Below are 20,490 nucleotides of genomic sequence, written 5' to 3' on the forward strand. Positions count from 1 at the left end.
CAGTCTCTCTCACCCAGATGCTGGAGGAGCCATGTCAACACATACCATCTATCATGTGCTCATCTCTTGGGGAATATCACCAGGGCATCCCACAGGTGGCTGGAAGTGAAATTCCAATGTCACCAACATCTGGTTGTAGATGATAAAAATCTCCCTCTTCTCTTCAGACTCTGCATACCTGGAACATCAACACAATGTTATTTGAGAATTACTACATTTTTCTTCTCTGTCTGGAAGAGCAACACAAGGTGAGTGAGAAACCAGAAACTGTGCCCAGAAGTGCCTGAGCACAGGGGCTGAAGTTCATCTGCTTGTTAATGGCTGTACAGCAGAATTCAGAGGGCCTGTGTTCCTGAAAGCAGCCTTGGACAAAATAGCCAGTCAGGCTACTACATCCAGCTCCTGGAGGATCCATGAACATGATCCATAGAACAGGTTGTGCTGCCTGCCTGCCTTCTCCTGGGGGTGTAGGAGAGGCTACTGCCTGCAGAAAGGGTTGATACGAAGAGGCTGGTTTTCAGTTTGGATTTGTGTCTTTTGAGAAATTTGATGGAAGGCAAATCACATACTTTTTTGCATAAAACACATGGATATGAAACACTAAATAGGATTATTTGTTATCGTGAAAAGAAGGCTGTGATAGAACGATTTTGCAAAAGCTACTTAAGCAGAACGGTCCATACAAGAGGGAAAAAAACCTACAACTGTTTAAATACAGGCAAGTGTTTCCACAATGGAATACTCATTCATCCTTTTAAAACATAATCCAAAAACTTGATTTGTTGCAGTATGTTTCGTGTTAATGGTATGTTCTGTTATTACCTAAGTTGATGGTTTGGTCCAAATGAGACCCTCCCACGTTGTCAATCTACCCTGAGTCTCCTGTCAATCTGTCTTAGGCCCACCGCATGCTTGGAATTCCATTTTGTAAATCCCCTAAACTTCGACACTGGATTAGTCCATGTGACTACATTTCCCCCCTCCCCCCCCCCATCTCCCTCATTGGAAGATGATTTTGTGAACCCTGCCTTTTACCCTCCCCAGGATATCTCTGATTAGCTGATGCTTTGTATCCTCCCTTTGAACCGCCTCCCTATTTCAGCTGTTGCACGCGCGCATTTTCTGTCATTTGCCCCCAAGATTCCCCAGAGTAATAAATTCTCTGTTATCCCATGCAAAAGACCTCCCTCTCATCCTTGTCTCCTCAGAGCGCAGACTGACAGCCAAAAGCCGTAGAGCGAGTGCTCTAGTCACACCTCGGGTCATCCTGCTCCTGGGGTGTGACCCACTCCTGGAGCAGGATGAAGGGATAGAGACAGATAAGCTCTGGCAAGATGCGATACTGATTAAAACAAGCAATACTCATTTAGGTTTTAGCTATCATTTTTCTTTCTGGCTACCTACCCCTCAAGCATTCTCAAAAGACTTTTTTTGGTTTTTGTTTTTTCCTTTTTTTTCTTTGTTTTCCATATATTTTTTCATAGGTCAGCAAAACATTTAATATTGTATTTTGGATGGAAATTTTCAAGTCAAAACTTTGGATGAAAATGTTTTTTTCAGAAGACAAAGTTTCCTCTCAAATAGGTCAAGTTCATCCACATTCAGAGGGCCTGCTTTCAGTAAGGTGGGGTGCCAGCTATCCCAAGTCCTTTGAAGATAAAGATTGTCAACAGACATCATGCACAAAGATAAATTTCTGCCTGAAGGAAGTTTTCCCTTGGCAGTAATTACTGTCTTCCTCTCTCCATTGTTTATGGAGTTTTCCTCACCTGTCCATGTCTCTGTTACTGACATGAGCATTAACTTTTTGCATATTTCCGAGGTGCAGGCTGGGGACAGGTTTGAAAAGCAAACCCTTGCTGTTGCTGTTATCTGACCTATTAGCCTCCGTGCTGCTGAGCTGCACCTGGATAAAGGCTGAGAGATGAGGCAGAACAAGAGGGATCTTTTCAGTAAAAGCAGTTACGCATTAAAAAAAAAAAAATCCCCAAAACAGTAAAAGCAGGTGAACCACTCACTGGCCACCAAGCAGTCAGGCCTAGGAAGCCCCCCTTACATGGCTCAAGCAAGTGTCAAAGCTATGGCTCCTTCTCCATGGGATGTAGAATTGTAGAATCAGAAAATGGAACCTGTGAGGATGATACAGGACATGACCCTGAGATGTTAAGATTCACAGAATTCATTCCAGATACCCACTACTGGTTGATTACCGAGAACGATGTTTGAACTCTGCTTTTCATGTCATTATCCTTCATTGTCTGTCATTTTGCCTTATCTTCCACAGCTAAGAGAATAGACTTATTTTTCTTACTTTGTTAGTCACTTCACTAACACCTGAAGGATAAGAGCCATAATTAACATTTATGACTTTTCCTCTGAGTCAGAAATAGTTTTGGGGTAATTTTGAACAGAATATTTCTTTTCTGTGTGTGGGAAGCTGAAGTATGAAGAACTCTTTTCTCTGACCTGAGGTCTCCACTTCTAGAAAAGACATTTTAAAGAGTCACTAAGGATAATTATAATAAGCCTGAGACTGATGACAGAACATCTGAAAAAGTTATTCAAATGGAGACACTTCTTATTCACTTGAAGAGATGATGCTCTCTCTGAAGGCCCTGCTGCTTCAGGTGCTGATTTGTCTTCCAAGAAAAAAATCACATTAGAAGTATTAAAATAACAAATTCAGATAATAAATTGACAATATAAAATTGTGTCAGTATTTGGTGGGCCACCATTTTCTTATCACTCAAGATGCAGGGATTAAAAAAATGACACAATCACTACTCTGCCCCGGTAAAAAAATAATTATTATTATTAATAATAATTACAACAGTAATAATTGCATTCCTGAGTGGGCAGCTTTTACTTGCTGTTGTGAACCACTAATGCAGTTACAGATATGAGACACTTGGGCACAACTTCTTTTTGTTAAGCTTATGATCCTAAAATAGGGACAGTGCAACGATATAAACAACGTCCCAATGAAAAAGAAGATAGACTTCTCTTGGAGTAGGAAGATGAAGGGCACAAATTAAACTAGCACTTCAGAAAACTGTGCTTAGAACCTGAAGTGCCTGTTCAGTTCTATGTTTGTCTGTTCCTTGGCAGAGGACGAGCTGGCTTGCTGGGCGGAGCGCTCCCTTGTGCCCGGCAGCGCGCCCTGTGCTGTGCGCTCCCCACAGCAGCAGCCTGGCGGCGTTTCGCTGCCTGCACACTTGGAGCCGTGGTGTAAGTAAAATTCATCCTATTTTGAACAAGACTTACGCTTTGTGGTCATATTAAATTGTATCTCTTAGTAGCTGTTAGCAAGAGTGATGTTTTTCCCCAATTTAAATTAAAAAATAAGAAGTACGGATGATGCGTGTTGTTAAAAGTCTAACTGAAATCAGCATCTTGCTTTTTGATTATAGAGATTGTTCAATAAGTCAGTTCTATTTAATTTTATTTCATTCTTTGTCTTTAACTATGCTGCTCATCCTGAGAAGTGTTCCTATACATTGATTCGTGTAAGGTGTCACAAGAACATAAAATTCTACTTGGAGGCCACAGATATTATTGTTTGGATTATTTTTGGTTTAAAGTTCATGTTTTTTTGTTTTGGTTTGTTTTGGTTTTGGGGTTTGTTTTTTTATTTTAGTATATTATCTGTTCTAGAGAGAAATATTGTTCTTCCTGCAGACTACACATTTAATACTCTGAGTCCATTTCGGCTACAACACAATTTTAAGATTCTGCACAAACACTTTATCAATCCTCTCTCTTTTCCCTCGAGGTTTTTTTATTTGGAGAAATTCTCTTCAACATCAGGCCTTTTATCTATATCAGTAGTTTTCTCTGAAACTTTCTGAACTGAAACAATAAAACTTAACATCAGTGGTAAACAGACAGGTTGAATGGTCAACTTAAAAATTCTCTTAGGCAGTCATCCTATCCCCAGGTCAGCCTCAAATTAAGGCTGGTAAATTCTACAGTATTGTTTCTGTCTTCCTTTGCAGAGTTTTTTGGTTTCAAGCAAGAGCCATGGGTCCCTCTTGTACTGAGCAGGGGCATGGTCTTAGCAAGATACCAGTCTTATTTCTCGAAGAGATCTTATGAATTATAAAATCTAAATCTATTCTTGGCTGATTGCCAAAGGTCCTGAAGTCATTTTCTATGGGTCTATGAAAACTTAACATACTGTAAAATTACTTTTTAGATCCTGTCCTTTGCCCCCAGCAGTTGAGGGGTGAAAAGGGAACAGAGATGCACATAATTGGAATTGGAAATGCCTTACCTAAGCATACTCTGGGTATTAAGGGTGGGTTTGAGAGGATGACACAAAACAATGCACAATATGCTCTATGTTTAATAATCTACAAAGAAATCAATCCAAGGTTTATTTTTGTTGAAATTTCGCTAATTTAAATCTCTCCAGTGAGCACCAAGAAGGAAAAATTATGAATGGGATTTTCCTTTTACTTTACCCCGACAAAGCAACTGCTAAAGCCAGCATTTTCATTCTGAGCAGGAGGTTAAATGAGATAGCGAGTTAAAATTTAGTTTCTGTAGAGGAGATCCATACATTTTGTTTCAAATTAACATTTTGAATCTAAACATCTCAGTTTTACTCAGGCTCCCTTGCCAAGTTACTCTTTTGATTGTCAAATATTTAGCTGGTAGGCATGTTTTGAACACTGAAAATATTAAAGTGGCAATCAGAATACACTTTTGCAATAAATCTTGTTTTGGGAGTTGTTCTAATTCCCTGTCAATAAAGCCATTATTTAGCTTTGCTAAATGCTCACACACATAGATGAGGTGAGACTTCTGGAGTTAGAAAGGTTTCTTTTGAGTTACAAAAAGAGTGCAGCTTTGTGCCCAGAGCAAATGTTTACAAAAGTTATGATTTTACTACCCTTCACTATGAAGAGAAAGTTAACAGGATAACCTGATCACCTAGCAGCTTCCACTAAATTCTTTAATCTGCCTTTGAAAATCCTTTCTTTCATGTAGAAATACCAATGCTTAAGGAAATTTTGTTCCCCAGATGCTGCCTTTATAGTGGGCAGCCAACTCACAGAATCTTTTATACTTCCAGGGTATACAATATATTTAGTGAATGAACATTGCCATACCTTTAGTGCCATCTGCCTTGGCTGTTTTCACTTGAGTATCACTTTGGTGGCATTAGGTTTGCTGTTGCAGGCCTGTTTGCAATACTTTCACTCCTTACTGGAAAAGTTTGGATGTGGGAATAGAAATTCTTCTTTCTGGAGTCTTTGGAAAGAGAAGAGAAAAAAAAAGAGAAGCATCGCTGTGCTGTTTTGCTCCCTCTCACCTTTCTTCAAATTTCAAGTTTACCATATATATATATGCAGGATTGTGCCTCTGTATGTTCTCTTCCAGTACTGTCCTGAGGGGGATGACCATCCACTTAGTGCATTTTTGTGCATCAAATCTCTCTTGAAAGAACTAAATAAGTCTGATTCAGTCTTCATAATTCTGCTACAGGAACCAGCCCTGTAGCCCTGGTACATCTTTCAGTAATGTATAGCTACCTCTTCGCTCACTAATTCTCTTCCCAGTCCACATATTTCCTCTTTTAATTCCTAACTTTTCAGGCTTAAGCACATGGCATTTTATGAAGCCCTCAGAGTCAATAGAATTCCTAAATAAAATCTTCCATTTATCCTATCACAGAAAGGTATTAAGCTGGCTAGCATGGTCTAACTTTGATAAATCTGTCATGTTAGATCCAAATTGTGTTTCCATGGTTTGTTTTGAAGACTGTTGGCTATTGAGTCTAATTTAATAAATTTGTAATTGCACAGAACATTTTTCCTTTCCATCTCCCACAAAACATTTATACTCCTAATTGCACAAAATGTCATATGACCTGATAAAATTATTCAGACACCTCACAGATGGTCTTACAGTTTCATAAGTAATTTTTAGTCTCTTGGATGAAAACTACCTGCTGTCTTGATGCAGATGTATTGTTTAGTGCCTGTCTTGTTAGGCAGTTTCTGCCTATCATTCCATTAGCTTTTACATCTCTCTGTTCAAGAAGCATAGTTCATCTTACAAAAACAGAGATAGAATATCATTGACATAAGAAAATGTATCTGTATCGTGCTCATCTTGACTCTGCATTCATTGCATTTTAATTTACATGATTAATGTTTTCACTGTTTCCTTTCCAAGGTCAAATGCAGCCTTGGCAGCCTTCTTTTCATTTATAAAATTGTCGACCTTAGTTCCTTTTCTGTCTTGAATATTCTCAAAACCTCTCAATTTAATACTGCTTGAATTACTATTTCACTATTTAAATTCATTAGCTTCTGTCTACTGATTTGGTTTTCTGTAAGAGAAATAAATTTTGAAAACCAAACCTAGGGAGCTAAGGAGGCAAAATCACATAAAACTCATTAATATTCCGAGTTATAGGGGATGCCTAAGAGGCCTAAATTCTTTGTGTGTTTGGTTGGTATCTGTGCTTTTGTTTGTGATACACTCCCTGCAGTATAAGTTGAAAGACTGTAATTTGGCCTATAATTATTTGTGGAAAGAGGATCTATCAGCAATTACATCCCTGGGTTTAGTTCCTCTTAGCGTCATTATCAGTACTTATTCAGTAATCTCCAAATTTTACATAAATTTTACAATTCTAATTTGTGTGAGAGTTCTTGCAGGACAAATCTTTGAAGAACCATACTTGTATCCAAATCTGAGGCTCCTTTCACTTTTTCCTAATGGTGCCAACTTTTTGCTATTTATGTCGCAGTTCCTTTTTTCATGGTCATCAGTTCACCAGGAAGTTAGCTCTATGCTCTCATCATTTCTAGGGATACCATTTCCAGGGATACTTTGCAGTTGCTTTATGAAATTCTTATATGTACAAACCTTCAAGAGAAGAACAGGGAGAAAAAGTCATGGGGGGAAATGATACCATGTGCTTCATAACTGCTGCACTTAGGACTTAATAGTATTTTTTTCTCATTTTTTCCCTTGTGACCTTTCCCACTTGTTTTTGTCTCCATATAAAAAGCTAAATGCTATAATTATGACACAATCAATTTTCTGGCCTTTATTTATTTTTCTTTATTTTTTCATATGCTTGCCATGTCAAATTTCAAATCTAAGCTCTATTTTCCCCATAATATTAGTTCAGGAATGCGCACCAGGCAGCTTCAGTGAATGGCAGGAACCTCTCCACACCCAGACATAGTTCAAGTACTGCAAATAGTGACCAAAGGAAGGACTTAACGAGACTATTATCGAGAATGGGTCAAGCATACAGTTCTCCACTTTTCTTCCATCTCTAACTCCCATACTTGCTGTCCCTTTTATTTTATCTCTGTCATGAAAATTTACTTTACTTCTTTCATTTGGATGTGTCAGTTGTAACTAGCAGGCAGTTGTCTTCAATCTCTGACCCTCAAGACTTGTGCCCTCCTCAAACCACGAGTATATGCTTTTACTTTAAGGACTGAACAGCTTTAATGACTAGTGTCCTCTTCTCAAAATCTGATTTTGCCTTGACATTTTCCTTCTCCTGTCAAACTTCTTTATGGTTGTTTTTTCATCCATTGAAGTAAAAGAACTTTAGAAGGGAAACGCTATTTTTTTCTCAGATTATAAATGAGTCAAATGAGTCACAGAGGTAAAAATGTGCAAGCTAAGAACATTCCTCTGGTCAGTAACAACTAAGAATAAAATCCAGGTCTCTTGACCCCAATCCAAAGTATGTTGGATCACCCTACTTTAATCCATTGAAATAAGTAAAGTGGATGACTTGTTAAGTTGCTAGTCAGTACAAGAAAGAATGGCAGGAAAAGGCATTTAAGTTGGAACACTAGCTACTGCTTGTATCGACTAGACTGTAGTTAAAAGCTAGAGCACAACAAAAATTTCCAGTTTATAATTAACTGTGCCATGGGTGCTACAGGTGAAATTTTTCTTTCTCAGTATCAGTTACGTGTGTAAATATTTTTGTTGCTCTCCATAGCTCATGCTTGATAAAATGGGTTGAGATGCTAATCCATCTTCCACTTGCCTAACCAAGAGTACTTGTCTTTCTGTTTGCATCATTCTCAGCGTGTCTCCTTGCAACTGAGTGCGTGTGAGCACACCTGCTACCCACTGAAATCCTGAGGTTAGCAAGGCATGTGACCCCTACTTCTGCCTAGTAACTTAGCATCTCAGAGGGCTGCCTCAAACTGAAGGAGCTTAGTCCAAGTCACTTGCCCTTTCTGTGAAGTTGGGCTTAGACAGAAAGAGAGACAAAGGACATCTTGATGTTACATTCGGTTAGTTGAGTGCATGGTGTGGGATTCGATCGCCTGAAACCAGAACAGCCTTGTTTTCAGCTAATGTCTGCTAAATTAGATTCAATAACACATCACAGGAAGACAATCTGATGATTTATTGGTACCTAGTTAGGATGAGAGAGAGGAAGTGAGGCCAGAAGTTAGATTCCTCAAGCCCTACCTCGGGCTGTAAAGGCTGGTGTCAGTTTGTTGCTCTCCTGTTGGCTTGTGTTGAATTAATTCAACAGCCACTGCTTAAGGCTATTTTTCCAAGTCCCTTCTACAGCCTAATGCCTAGGGCCTTCTCTCAAAGTGTGAGTGTGTTTAAATTCCAGCATGAGACAACTGAAGCAAAGTCTCTCATTGCTCGGGAGAATGCTCTGCCATGGTGATTGTGGGAGAGAGGAAGGGAGCGAGAATGTCAAAAATAGAAATAAAAATTAAGCGAAGTCTGCTTCCAGCTGTCCTTTCAACTGTATGCACTTCCAGGCAGCTGTGTTTGAACACCTGTTTGAAGTGTCCAAATACTGGTGGGGCTTTGATGATGAATCTCTTTTCACAGATCCACTTAAAAGCAGCAATTGGTTCATAACTATATTTTGTGAATAAAGTTATATTTCAAATATACTTTTCAGAATTCCATTGTCACTCTCTGTCTGGCATGATGACTATTTTGAAACACTTTCTACTAATCTAGACAAGGTGTTTACTTGTATTTTATATTCTCTTTCTGTTCTAGACTTCATCTTTTCACAAAAGCACCTCATAAAAGAATTCTGGGAAGTCAGATGACATTGGCTAACCAATATTTGCCAGATTTTACAGAAATATGTGTGGGAAAGTCTTGCAGGTGACCCTTGAAAGAGTCTGTTATAATCAACATAGAGTTATCATTGCAAAGGTGATTTATTGATGCCTAGGTGTGATGGAAGTGGAAGTGAAACAAGAAGGAAATGTATTGAGACAGCTGACAGTTTATGCTCTTTATTTTAAAGCAGGTGGATAACCACCATATATGAAATAAAGCAAAAAGATCCCCAGTTTCAGACAGATGCAAAAAAAGTGCCACCTCTTCAAACAACAGACTGGCTTGGTGTTGGTATGCCATCATAATCATCTGAGTAGTGCTGATACTGGTCAGTAAGAAGAGGCTGATGCAACTCATCCTTATTTTTCTTGACACGTACAATGCATGCAGCAGCAGCAAAGATAATTGCAACAAGAACCAATGCAGTCACTATTGCAATAGTTATCATCTCTGTGACACGGAGAGCCCGACCTAAAAGAAGGAAAACAAAAGGCAAAGATATTAAAAGCAAATGTCAAGTGTATGGATAAAGATCAGAGATTCAGACTGAAACTCAGCACTTATTCACTGAATTGGGGAGTAGAAGTAATTAAAACTTTGCTTGATAATTCTTGTTCAAAAATGTGAAAATATTTAGTCTGTCTTGCTCCACTCTAAAATCTGTTCTGGACCTTTCTTCTGCCACCTTGTTTCTGATGCATTCTGATTTGCATTCTCTCTAGTGAGTTATTGAAGCTATTCGACATAGGAATAAGGATGTTCTGCAAGGTTAAGATCCAAATGAGAACTTCTCCTAAAATTAGGGTGGGTACTGGGAACTTCATGCTGGAGCAATCTCTGACCAATAGCTATACCAAATCCCAAACAAACATCTGGAAAGTAAAGCAGGAAAGGGGAAAAAGGCCCTTAGAAAGACAGCAAACATTGTTGGTGGAGTTTGAATAAATTTCAAGAGACAAAGATATGAAGGAAAAAAAAAGAAGAGGAAGTATCTAGGCTACACAGTTTACCTGGCCACTCGACTTCATAGCTGTATCCCAGGTTTTCTGGTGCAGTAACAAACATTTCATTATTGGTCACAGGAGGCCAGAAAGGCACCATGTTGTACTGTCGGTTATGTCCAATAGGGGCATTCTCCAGTGGGTATGTTGAGATATCTAAATTTGAAAGTTAAAACACATTTATGTGAATAAATTAAAAATAATTTGCACTACTTCATTTTTTCTTTCCAGCTCAGGGTTTTGAGTATCCCAGAATTCTTTTTCAGTTGCTCCAGAGGATTTGTTTCCTAGTGTTACAGGTACAAAGCAGAGTCTCCGTGCTGTCCAAAACCAAGGCCACTAATGTTACCTCTGGTTTTGAATAGAAATTAGCAGTAATTTTTTAAAATTCTGCCCATGTTAGTCTTTTTATTTCTGCTCATTTGGAAAAGGAGAAATATGGCAATGACTTTTTTCTATGTTCTTGCTTTGCCTGATTGTAGCACTGATGAACAGGATGACTGCTGATGTAAATTTCAGTGGAATTTTTTTGCAACATAATGCTAACTCAAAAGGAAGTAAGCTGAAATAAAAAACAAAACAGAACAGAAAATCCCCAAAACAAATCAAACCAGCAACAACAACAAAACTCAAAACATAAAAGAAAGAAAATACTTTGTGTTAAGATGATGCCAAACCTTGTGATAGATCATGTAAGAACCACAAAGGGCTCTTACACAAGGGGCTCTCTGAGAGCTGATGTGGGAAAATTTAATGAGGCAGATTGTGGAAGCTGCAAAAAGAAGTCTCAGTTGTGCATCAACAGCTGTCTTCTGTGGAAGAAGGAAGAGGAGTATAGATTATCCTAAGAGAATACTGTTGCTGCATTGTGCGGAGGAATATGGTTGCTGCATGATGCATAGACATAAGAGTTGGACTGAATTCTCTCCCTAGTCCAGTGATGTAAGTTTCCTTCCTTTATTTTTTTTTTCCATCATTCCATTCAAATCCTCCCTTCTGTTCTTCCTTTCTCCCTCTTTTTCACTTTCTCCTGTATTATCTTTTTCTGGGTTGTTTTTGGAATTAAAAAAAACAAGGGCAGAAATGGTAACTATCCTTTAGAAGTATATGGAGAAGGTTATTGAATGCTGGCAGTATACCACATAGGTGGTAAAAATGAATGTGTATGGCATCTGTTCTTCCTTTGACAAGAAGAAAATAATTATTTACGCCACACAACAATGGAGTGTCCTTTAAGGGCTACAGTGTCTTTGCTCTATGGACACAGTGTGTTCCCACATACTGCTTTCTTGAATTGTGCCTGCTGTCTCTGACCAGGTCCCTTCACAGAGAGTGATGTGTAATTCCATGTCAGTGGGGTGAGGAAGAGAGCTTGCTTGTTACTACTTTGTCTTTGTTAATTACGCTAACTCTTAAAATTCCAATTCTCTCTCCTAAATTCAGGGGCATCATGCTGTCGCACAAGAAGGAGTTGAGTTCATGTGACTACAGAGAGTGACAACCACCCATCCTGCCTCTGTCCATGACAACATCTTACCTGCAGAATGCCGCCTGAGCCACTCATCAAAAAGAGCATCTGTAAATGTGTGCAGGAGGACAAAAATGGGGTCATTTGGTGATAAATGAGTTTGCCCTCCTGTTCCATTCAAAAATAGATGAGCCAAGTTATGAAGACTTCGAACTGCTGGATCGTATTTTCCTGAAGGATCACTGTACCCTGAATTATGCAAACAAAGAAGAAAACAAAAATACCAGTGAAGATTTTGTTTGGAAGCTGAAGTCTCAGATGAATACTTTTTTTTTTGTTTTTTCTCTAAAAGGCTTTCATGTTGTCATGTTGCTTTGCTTAAAACAAATGGGTAGCTAATTCTCTACCTACTGACATTTGAGAAATGTTCCTGGAATACATGATTTTCAGATTAAATTAGCCTTTATAAAAGAATGCTGCGAATGTGGACTGCAAAACTGGTGGGTTTTACCACAAAAATGGCCAAAATAACATCATAGCATGAAGATAGATGTATATATTTGGGCCCTGCATGTCTTTCTCCATACTAAAATAGTTGCATGATTTTTCTAACTGCTTACTGAAGCAGGTGTGTGTTGCCATTTATTATAATGAGCTAGCTGTTAGGTTTCCATACATCACTTCCATATATACTGGTAACACATATCGGAAGCTTCATATGCTCTGATACTGTTTGTTTTTTCACTGAAGATAGTCTGTAGCTTGGTTTATACCCAAAACCTCATAGCCCTCAAGTTGGATGTTAGGGTCTGAAGCATCATGGAAACTTGTCCTGTGTTCAAGCTTCGGCCAGTTGTTCCAGAGAGGGAATTAACTACATATTAACTACAGTTAATTTTCCAAAGCAATGTTTGGACACCTAGGTATTGCTAGGCAGCCATTTGAACTGTCACTTTTTAGTCTTTTCCTGTTAAAAACTCTGGATTGTTGAGGTAATGAAGAAGTTTTTAGGATGCTATTTGAGCACTATAAATCAAGTCTTTAGGCTCTTTGTTGGGTGTGGGCGTGTGCTCTGCTGTCAGTGACAGAGACTTCAGTTTTAAATGTGTAGAGCTTACAGAAGAACAGAGTTTTTATGTTCCAGACAGAAGGGCCAGTATGTCTAGCAGTAAATCCTGTAGCCAGACCTCAATTACTGTTTCAATACCATTGCACTGGGTACTACCAAAGCTTTTAAATTATTTTGCTTTTTTTCAGATACAAGCATAACTGCTAAAAGCACCTGTTTGCTTCATTTAGGGATGCAATGGCATCAATCCACAGACAAGGACTGTGTTTTCAACAATTTACTAACTATGTGTCAAGGACCTGAAGTTAGTTTCTACTTAGTAAACCAGCAGCAGACTCTTGAGAGTTTTATGCATTTTAAGAGACATAAGCTATAGCTATGAAATCATTTACCTAGAGCTTATTTCCATTTAATATTCAAATAATACTTAATGCTAAGAACAATGTGTTCTACTTGTCCAATAGCCTGTCTCAAAACTCATACTTCCAACAGGAAAAAGTGGCAAGTCTGCTCCCTGGTTTATCTGGAGCTGTTCCAGGTCTTTTTATTTGCCATGTTTACCTTCTACTGTGTTACGGAAACTGTCTGTTGAATTTGAATAGAAAGGAGGAGTGTCAAATACACCAACTTCCAAACACTGAGCAACATCCTCAGGCTCTGGGAGACGCTGTACCATAGGTCGTGCTACATTTCCAGCAGGATTTCTTCGTATGGGACCACCCTCAGTACCTGGAAACAGAGAGAAGAAACACAACAAGGTGCAGAACAGTAGACCACAGAATGAATTGCTCTCGTGACTGAACTGTGGAGAAAAAAATCTCTCACAAAAGACGTTTACACTGAATGAACTGGTCAGTTCCTTATGTTGGGCAAAGAATCTTCATGAGGCCCTGTGTTCTGGATCCTCTGTTCCAGGATGTAAAATGTCATCTAGAAGCTTCTTACTGAAATTTGTTTTCTCTAAGTGATTTAGGAAAATTTTCTACAGATTTTCAGTGTGATTTCCTGATGAGACCTAGGTCAAGATTATTGAGGATGTCCTGATAGAGTAGCTGGGGAAAAGATTATGTAAATGACTAACTCAATATTGGGGGGGTTCCTATTTTTCCCCCTATTTCCATGACAATGCTTATATGAATATGTAAGAAACCTTACTGGTATTTTAAAAATCATTTTAATTTGGGTAGGTATGTTAGAATTTGGTGTTACATTCAAAACATGGTCCACATAGTTACTGTGGGGATTTGTTCGATGTTCTTATTTTAGGAGCAGAATGGCATGAAGGTGATAAGTGGAGTAGTCAGATGAAAAGTTAAGCTTCAGTTAAGAAATAACACTGCCAGATTTAATTATTTATGGTGCAAGAGATGAATTGGTACTGCATAAGAAGGGAAGGCAAAGCATTTAATCTTTCTTCTGGTACAAGCTCATTATAGTATGTATTATCTCAACAGTCTGATGAAATATGGATCAAGAATATTCAAAAACAACCTTAAAACCTTTTGGCTGAAAAAAAGCCACTGCAATGTAAAGTATTATATTTATTTATTATTATCAGAATTTTCTCTCCAGATATCTTTCATCATTCATACTTACTGTTACAGATGGTTCCCAAGGTTTCATAATCTTCTACATTTTCACATAGCACTCGCCACTGAGAGAAGATTGAATTCTGGCTTATAAGAGAGACATCGAAGTTGCTTCTAGCTCCCATCAAGTCATCTGAGCAGATATCACATGTATTTTGTCCTGTTGCAAAATTCCAGTAGGGCAGTCCAAAAGTGGGGTCCTGTAGCATGTTCTAAACCACATAAATATGGTGTTACTATGTGTGTTACACAGACAGCTATAATATTTACTGCTAGAAGAGTGCTAGAAACCAGCCAAATACATCCTAGTAAAAGTCAGAATCTTGCCTTATAGAAGAGGAGAACTCTATGGTAAAATCATATAGAAGATTTTTGGTAGTTTTTAACATTGATACCTTTGTTCAACAGAGCAGATAGCTGTACTACTGAACTGAATCATGGATCTCCCCCACTATTAAGACAGTATCTCTTCCATGAAACCATATTGTGAGCGATAAGAAACTTAACACCGAGACCCCATTTTTCAAATATTTTTAATGGCCTGTAGGCAAGAACAGTGTTTGTGTAGTGTAGTGCACATAATAACTAGATCAACTGTGGAACTGAAGGAAATGTAAAGAATAGGGATACCAGCTTTTCCAGCTGGCATAGTTTAGTTCTGGTATGGGCTGGAGTTGAGCAGTACTGGAGTTAGCAAGGCAAAATTACTTTGACTAATGATCAAGTCTACTGACATAAATAGGAATATATATTAAATCACAGACAGATAGAACTTCTCTGGGCTTCCACAAAGAGAAATGCCACGGATGACAAATGTGTGTCTTGGAAGGGAGTTTGTGCCTCAGCCTGATGTAAAGCAATTAAAGCTAGTGGAAACACTGAAGTGATTTCAGACACTATTTAGTCCTGACCTTGAAAACTTAATTCTTGCTTTTTTAAGGATGATGGTCCATAAAATGCTATACCCATGTTATTAATAGGTCCACATAAGAGAAGAAAAAAAAGAGAACCATTGATTTATGGAACAGGATGTAGTAAAACACTAGTTTCTCTAACCGGTTACACAAATAAAATGTGATTCTGAATTCATAAGCCATCTCTGTTATCACTTTCTTCAGAATTTCTGATGCTTTGGTTAATGTTATTCAATGAATAATGGCCTTGAGATTAAAAACACCACTGAAAATAACATTGTTGGTCCAATAACATGTTTATATCTAGAATATATCTTTTTTTCCAAGAGATTTTTATGGAAATTCTACATTTTCTATTGCTCTGATTAAAATATTATATTTAACATCTCTATAAAAGTGACAGTCTGAAGCCTAAATGCACTCTATTAAATTTAGTGTACAAAATGAGTTAGTGAAATTGGAGCAGAATCATTTCAACATGCAGGAAAAAAGTTCTTTTCATTTGTTGCCTGTTTTAATATGAAGCCCTTTAACTGAAAAAAAAAAAATAGCGTGAATACCAGTAAACATTAAAAGGAGCTTCACCTGCATGTCTCTTTCAAGCTGCAATAGATGGTACCTATGCCACGTGACAAAAGCTGGTCCCTCATGGGAGAAATCAACTCCTCCAAAACTCTGCTGCCCCGCACCAAGGAAAGTCTTCCTGACAGAATAATAATGAGACCACACAAAGTAGTTATAAATGGAGATATTCTCGAACTGAGGTGTGTTGCCGTCTGCTCCAAAAATTTCTTCACGTCTTCGTGTGGCAATAACGATGTCAGGATGGACTGTCACCTTGGCTTGGTGTAAGGCATTCACAAAGCGATTCCTTTCTTCCGCACTTAGATCCAAAAGATTCCGTCTGACTGTGATAAAGCAGAAGAAGCAAGTTACTGCCAAAGTAACAAGACACTGAAGTCTGATCTCACAGAACTTATTTAATGCATTCCTAATAATTCTGGGCAAGTCCCTTTTTCTTCAAGTGCCCACCCTGTTTTTATTGGGGGAACTCACTGAGCATAAATAGAAGATGTTACTTATTTTGAGAAATAAATTAAAATAAAACCCCAGTCTGTGCAATTTTAGTGCTTTTAGGAGTACTGTTACAGATTATTTTCCCATCCTGCTGGACAAAAGACAAAGACAGTTCTTTGTCATACAAACCTTTCAGAACTTCATCCGATATACTTAAGGTTTCCTGTGGTAGTACTCTACAAGAAATCAGCACTATAAACTAATAAACCAATAATTAGAAACTCTCTGCTTGAAAATTCAATGAAATTAAATTTTAATTTAATGAAGAATTGATATTTTTATTCTTGAACCTTTGCAGGAAAAATGGCAGATTTGCTGTGAATTATTGTGAATTTCTCACAGTACTCAAGTACAGTATATCTTTAATCTGACATTATATCTTATCTTTTATCTTCTAAATCTGACACTATAAACAATCAGTCCTTTTTAGCCATATATCTCAAAATATTGAAAAAATAGCATTGTCCACACATAGAGGGTGCAACAAGAAAGAAAACTGACTTGTTGAAATAGCAGTATTTCGGCAAGAAGAAGTGAGTCCAGATGACCTCAGTCCTTCTTTCATCTGGTCTGAGAAAATTTCAGACTAAGTTTAGACTAAGATGAAGATAGAAGTCTTCACAATTGTTATTCAGTATTTACTTACTGTCATTATAAAAAAACACAGTAAAAATCCATAACTCATTGTCCAAATTACTGATTAAACAGATGCAAGAAGCAAGATCTTCAACATGAATCTATACAAAGAATAGAAGTGAATTATGTTTTACTAAAAAAAAAAAAAATTGATTCAGTGAGGCATATTTTAGCTTCTGGGAAATTTGAATAAAGTCTTTCCTGAAACATGAATTTCAGGCAAGGACTGTGTATCCTGAAACATGCTTTTTTGTTTTGCAGAGCTAAACTGACATGCTAGCCCTCATCACTGAAGTGCTGGGCTCTTTGGTTTGATTGGTTGTTTATTTGTTTGGGTTTTTGTTTGGTTATTTTGCGGTGTTTTTTGAATTGTTTCAAGTAGACAACTATAATTGTCCATCTAATTTTGATTTACATAGACATATTAACATTTTCATTTTGAAAGTATATGCCTGAACCACAAAAAAAATAGTGACTATTATTAGAGTTAGTCATTAACTGAGAAGATATGAAGACAGCACGCTGCATTTTACAGCAATGTAATATGGATATGCCAACAGTAATCCATTAATTATTTCTAAAATCTGAACAGATAGGGCCATCTATGAATGGGCAAAAGAGGTGACCTCAATGTGAAAACTTAAAGCATAATAAGAAAATAAATTATACTTTTTAAATTCCTCTTATCATGCAAAATATATTTGATTTATTTGGCATTTTAATGCATTGTAAAGGATTTAATGAGAGAAAAGTAAAAAATGCTCTTGTACATTCTAGAAAATCACCTAAAAGTGCTGTTTGCCTGTCTCTAGTTTTACATTATTAAGTTTGTGTGTTAACATTTATCTCTTTATTATTCTTCAGAGCTGCTATCATTGTAAAATAGAATAGGCCAGAGTATCAGAGAGTGCAATCTGGCTTAGCAGATTCAATTCACAAGTAATACTTTCTTCTTTCTAGTTTAGTTCTTGAAGCTCAAAGGATGAAAAAAAATTTCAAAGATCTTTCCCATAGCCATCATAAACTATTATTAAGGAATTGTTAAAATTCTGATTTGGTAAGTGGTTGTTTGTTAACTCTTATTGGAACATGCTCTTACATTCATGGAATGTTCACTTATCTGGTGAAATGTCAGTGCTGATTTCTGTTTCTGCAGAAAGAAACACTGCGTATTTGTGCTAGAGACCTCTTGTTTAACATATCAGCAGAACCCATGCTCATTTGGGGAGATTTTTGATTTTACAGGATTTCAATAACATCTTTGAAGTTAAGTGTTTAAGTTTAAAAATAAAGGTTGAAATCTTGTCCATTTAGATGGTTTTCAGATGAGAACAAGAATATGGCCCCAAACCTGTTTATCTTTCTTAATTTACCTATAATATTCAACTTTTTTCCAGTCCTTCAAGGATTTCAAATCCATTTTTTAAAAAATTTAAAGATCTGTTTAGTGATATGCTAGACATAACTGAAACTGGAGTACTGAAGAAGGGCTTACCCCACCCTGGACTGATTCATTTGAACAGTCCCCAGTCATGACTAATTTTTTTAAAATAATTGACAGCAGCAAAGGCAATAAAAATTTACCAGACCAAGTACTTAGTTTAGAATTGTATTAAGGGACTTCAAATGAAAAAACCTGCTGTCACATTTAAAATAGTCACAAGGTATTAAACATATTGAGGTACATATTATTCCCAGGATCACCCACAAACATGTGTACGTATGTGCCTTTATACATTATTTTTATCTTAAATACAAATAATACATTTTTCTTCAATATATATGTTCTATTCTTTAATGGACTTTCATTCTTTCTTTTCTTCCTTTTAATGGCTAGTAAGTGTAAGTAATAAGTAATTTTTACACGAGCTGAACTGCTCCTGTAGCACCTGCCTTTATAACACCTTCAGCAACATACCTTTGTTAGTAAATAGCATGGAGGTTTTGTACTTTTAGAGAGAACAAATCCACTAGATACACTGAGAAGCAAGCACTGACAAGGACCAGCTTTCATGTCGTATTTCTGATGTCCTTACCGATATTGATCTGCTGGCTGCAGGTAGGTCCAGTCCAGCCAGGCCGACACGACCCGCAGTTGTAGCCAGAGAAGTTCCCGTTGCAGCGGCAGGTTTGGTTGAAGAAGCGGATGGGCCATTGCTCGCGGTCGTCCCGCCCGTCGTGGATGTACTGGGGGCCGTGGGGCCGCCAGTCGACAGTCACCTGTACGCACCGGCCCCTGCCCGTGGACACACCACAGCGGTCGGTGCCTGGCCCGAACACAGGGAAATAGTCTGGGCAGCACATGCCGCTCCTCAGGGCCTCAACAGTTGCGCACTGTCGAGGGAACTGGGCTCCAGCTTGGCCTGACATGGTGAGAAGCAGCAGCAGGGAAAGGTAGAGCAGCGTGGGGATCCGCATGACAGCGGGTCAAGCAGAGCCGGCTTGTTCCCAGAGCTGACTGTCCACGCACGCTGATTTCCTCTCCTGTTATGAGACACCCAGCTCCCTCTATGGAGAGAGAGAGAAAGAGGGAGAAAAAGCAGAGTAAAAACGAGTTACACGAATCTCTGGGCTACCCCTTTCACCCCAGAAAATTCCTAACTCTGCACTTCAATACTCTGAAAAGGCAAGCAACTCTGACCACAGATGCTAATATTCTCATTATCTGCACGAAAGATATGAACTAAGTAGATCTGCATTTGCTCACTAACTGTTAAATTCTTCCAAAATGTTCATTCACATTTTACACTTGCTGGACACGTTTGTTTCGCTGCCACAAAGTTCTGAAACCTGTCTAAGGCATCAGTTTTCTGAAACATTTTTTTTTTCCACCCTCCTTCCTTCCCCCAGCTCATGCCTTCTCTGCATTAAACTAGCATATATTGTTCTCCCCTCTGTTTTCCTGCTGTTCTCTGATGCCAGCTCCAATATAAAGTGAAGCTGTACTTCTTCATGCATTGTACCTGTTTTCTCTTCCTGGTACCTCTCCACTGCTGAGATCTCGTTCTATCTCTGCACGTCCTATGACTGTCTAACCTGAAATAAGCACGGCTAATTTCTCTCCTGGTTCAGTCTGCTTGCTAATCCTTCTTGTACCAACACAGTATGGCTTGGCCTCACCCTCCTTCCTCTCTTAATCCCCTTTCTACTTCAGTGCATTTCTCTGGACTTTAAGTACTTGAACAGCACATGATTTCTTTCATGCTTATCTCCTTGTGATTTTACAAGTTTTACCAAAGGTCAGAGACAAATACTTGAATTCAAAACAGAACAAATGTGAAGTTGGGTTTTTGTTTGTTTCTTGGTTTGTTTTTTGTTTTTTTTTTTTTTAATTACTTGCACAGAAAGGCTCACTTGAAAACAAAGAACAGTGGGGAAAATACATTTAACAGATACTTAGAAAAAGTTCTTAAGATGGCATTTTCAAGTCACTGAAGTAAGTGACTAAGCAATGTTATTTGTAAAATGAAACACTCCAATTTTTAAACTTATAGCTTTCAGTTTAACAGTTTATTTGATACTAAAATAAAAAGACAATGATCTTATTGGAATTTCATAAAGTACTAACTTCTGAGCAGGTGCTATGAAGGGTAATGACAAAAATAAATTGACAAATCTCTTCAATGAAAAAAAAAATCTT

At 37.9% G+C, this 20,490-nt stretch overlaps 1 protein-coding gene across 1 annotated transcript; it reads right to left on the reverse strand.

The window, feature by feature from the left end:
- Nucleotides 1-9,361: 9,361 nt before the first annotated feature.
- On the reverse strand, nt 9,362-19,358 carry TYRP1 (tyrosinase related protein 1). The gene is made up of 7 exons (XM_058826051.1): nt 18,887-19,358; nt 15,723-16,045; nt 14,231-14,435; nt 13,196-13,363; nt 11,635-11,814; nt 10,107-10,253; nt 9,362-9,567 (listed from the first exon to the last, which is right to left on the reverse strand). The coding sequence occupies exons 1-7, from the start codon at nt 19,266-19,268 to the stop codon at nt 9,362-9,364; spliced, it is 1,611 nt and encodes a 536-aa protein (XP_058682034.1). The 5' UTR covers nt 19,269-19,358.
- Nucleotides 19,359-20,490: the final 1,132 nt, after the last annotated feature.

This window comes from Poecile atricapillus, chromosome Z, assembly GCF_030490865.1.
Source record: "Poecile atricapillus isolate bPoeAtr1 chromosome Z, bPoeAtr1.hap1, whole genome shotgun sequence".
Lineage (NCBI taxonomy): Eukaryota > Metazoa > Chordata > Aves > Passeriformes > Paridae > Poecile > Poecile atricapillus.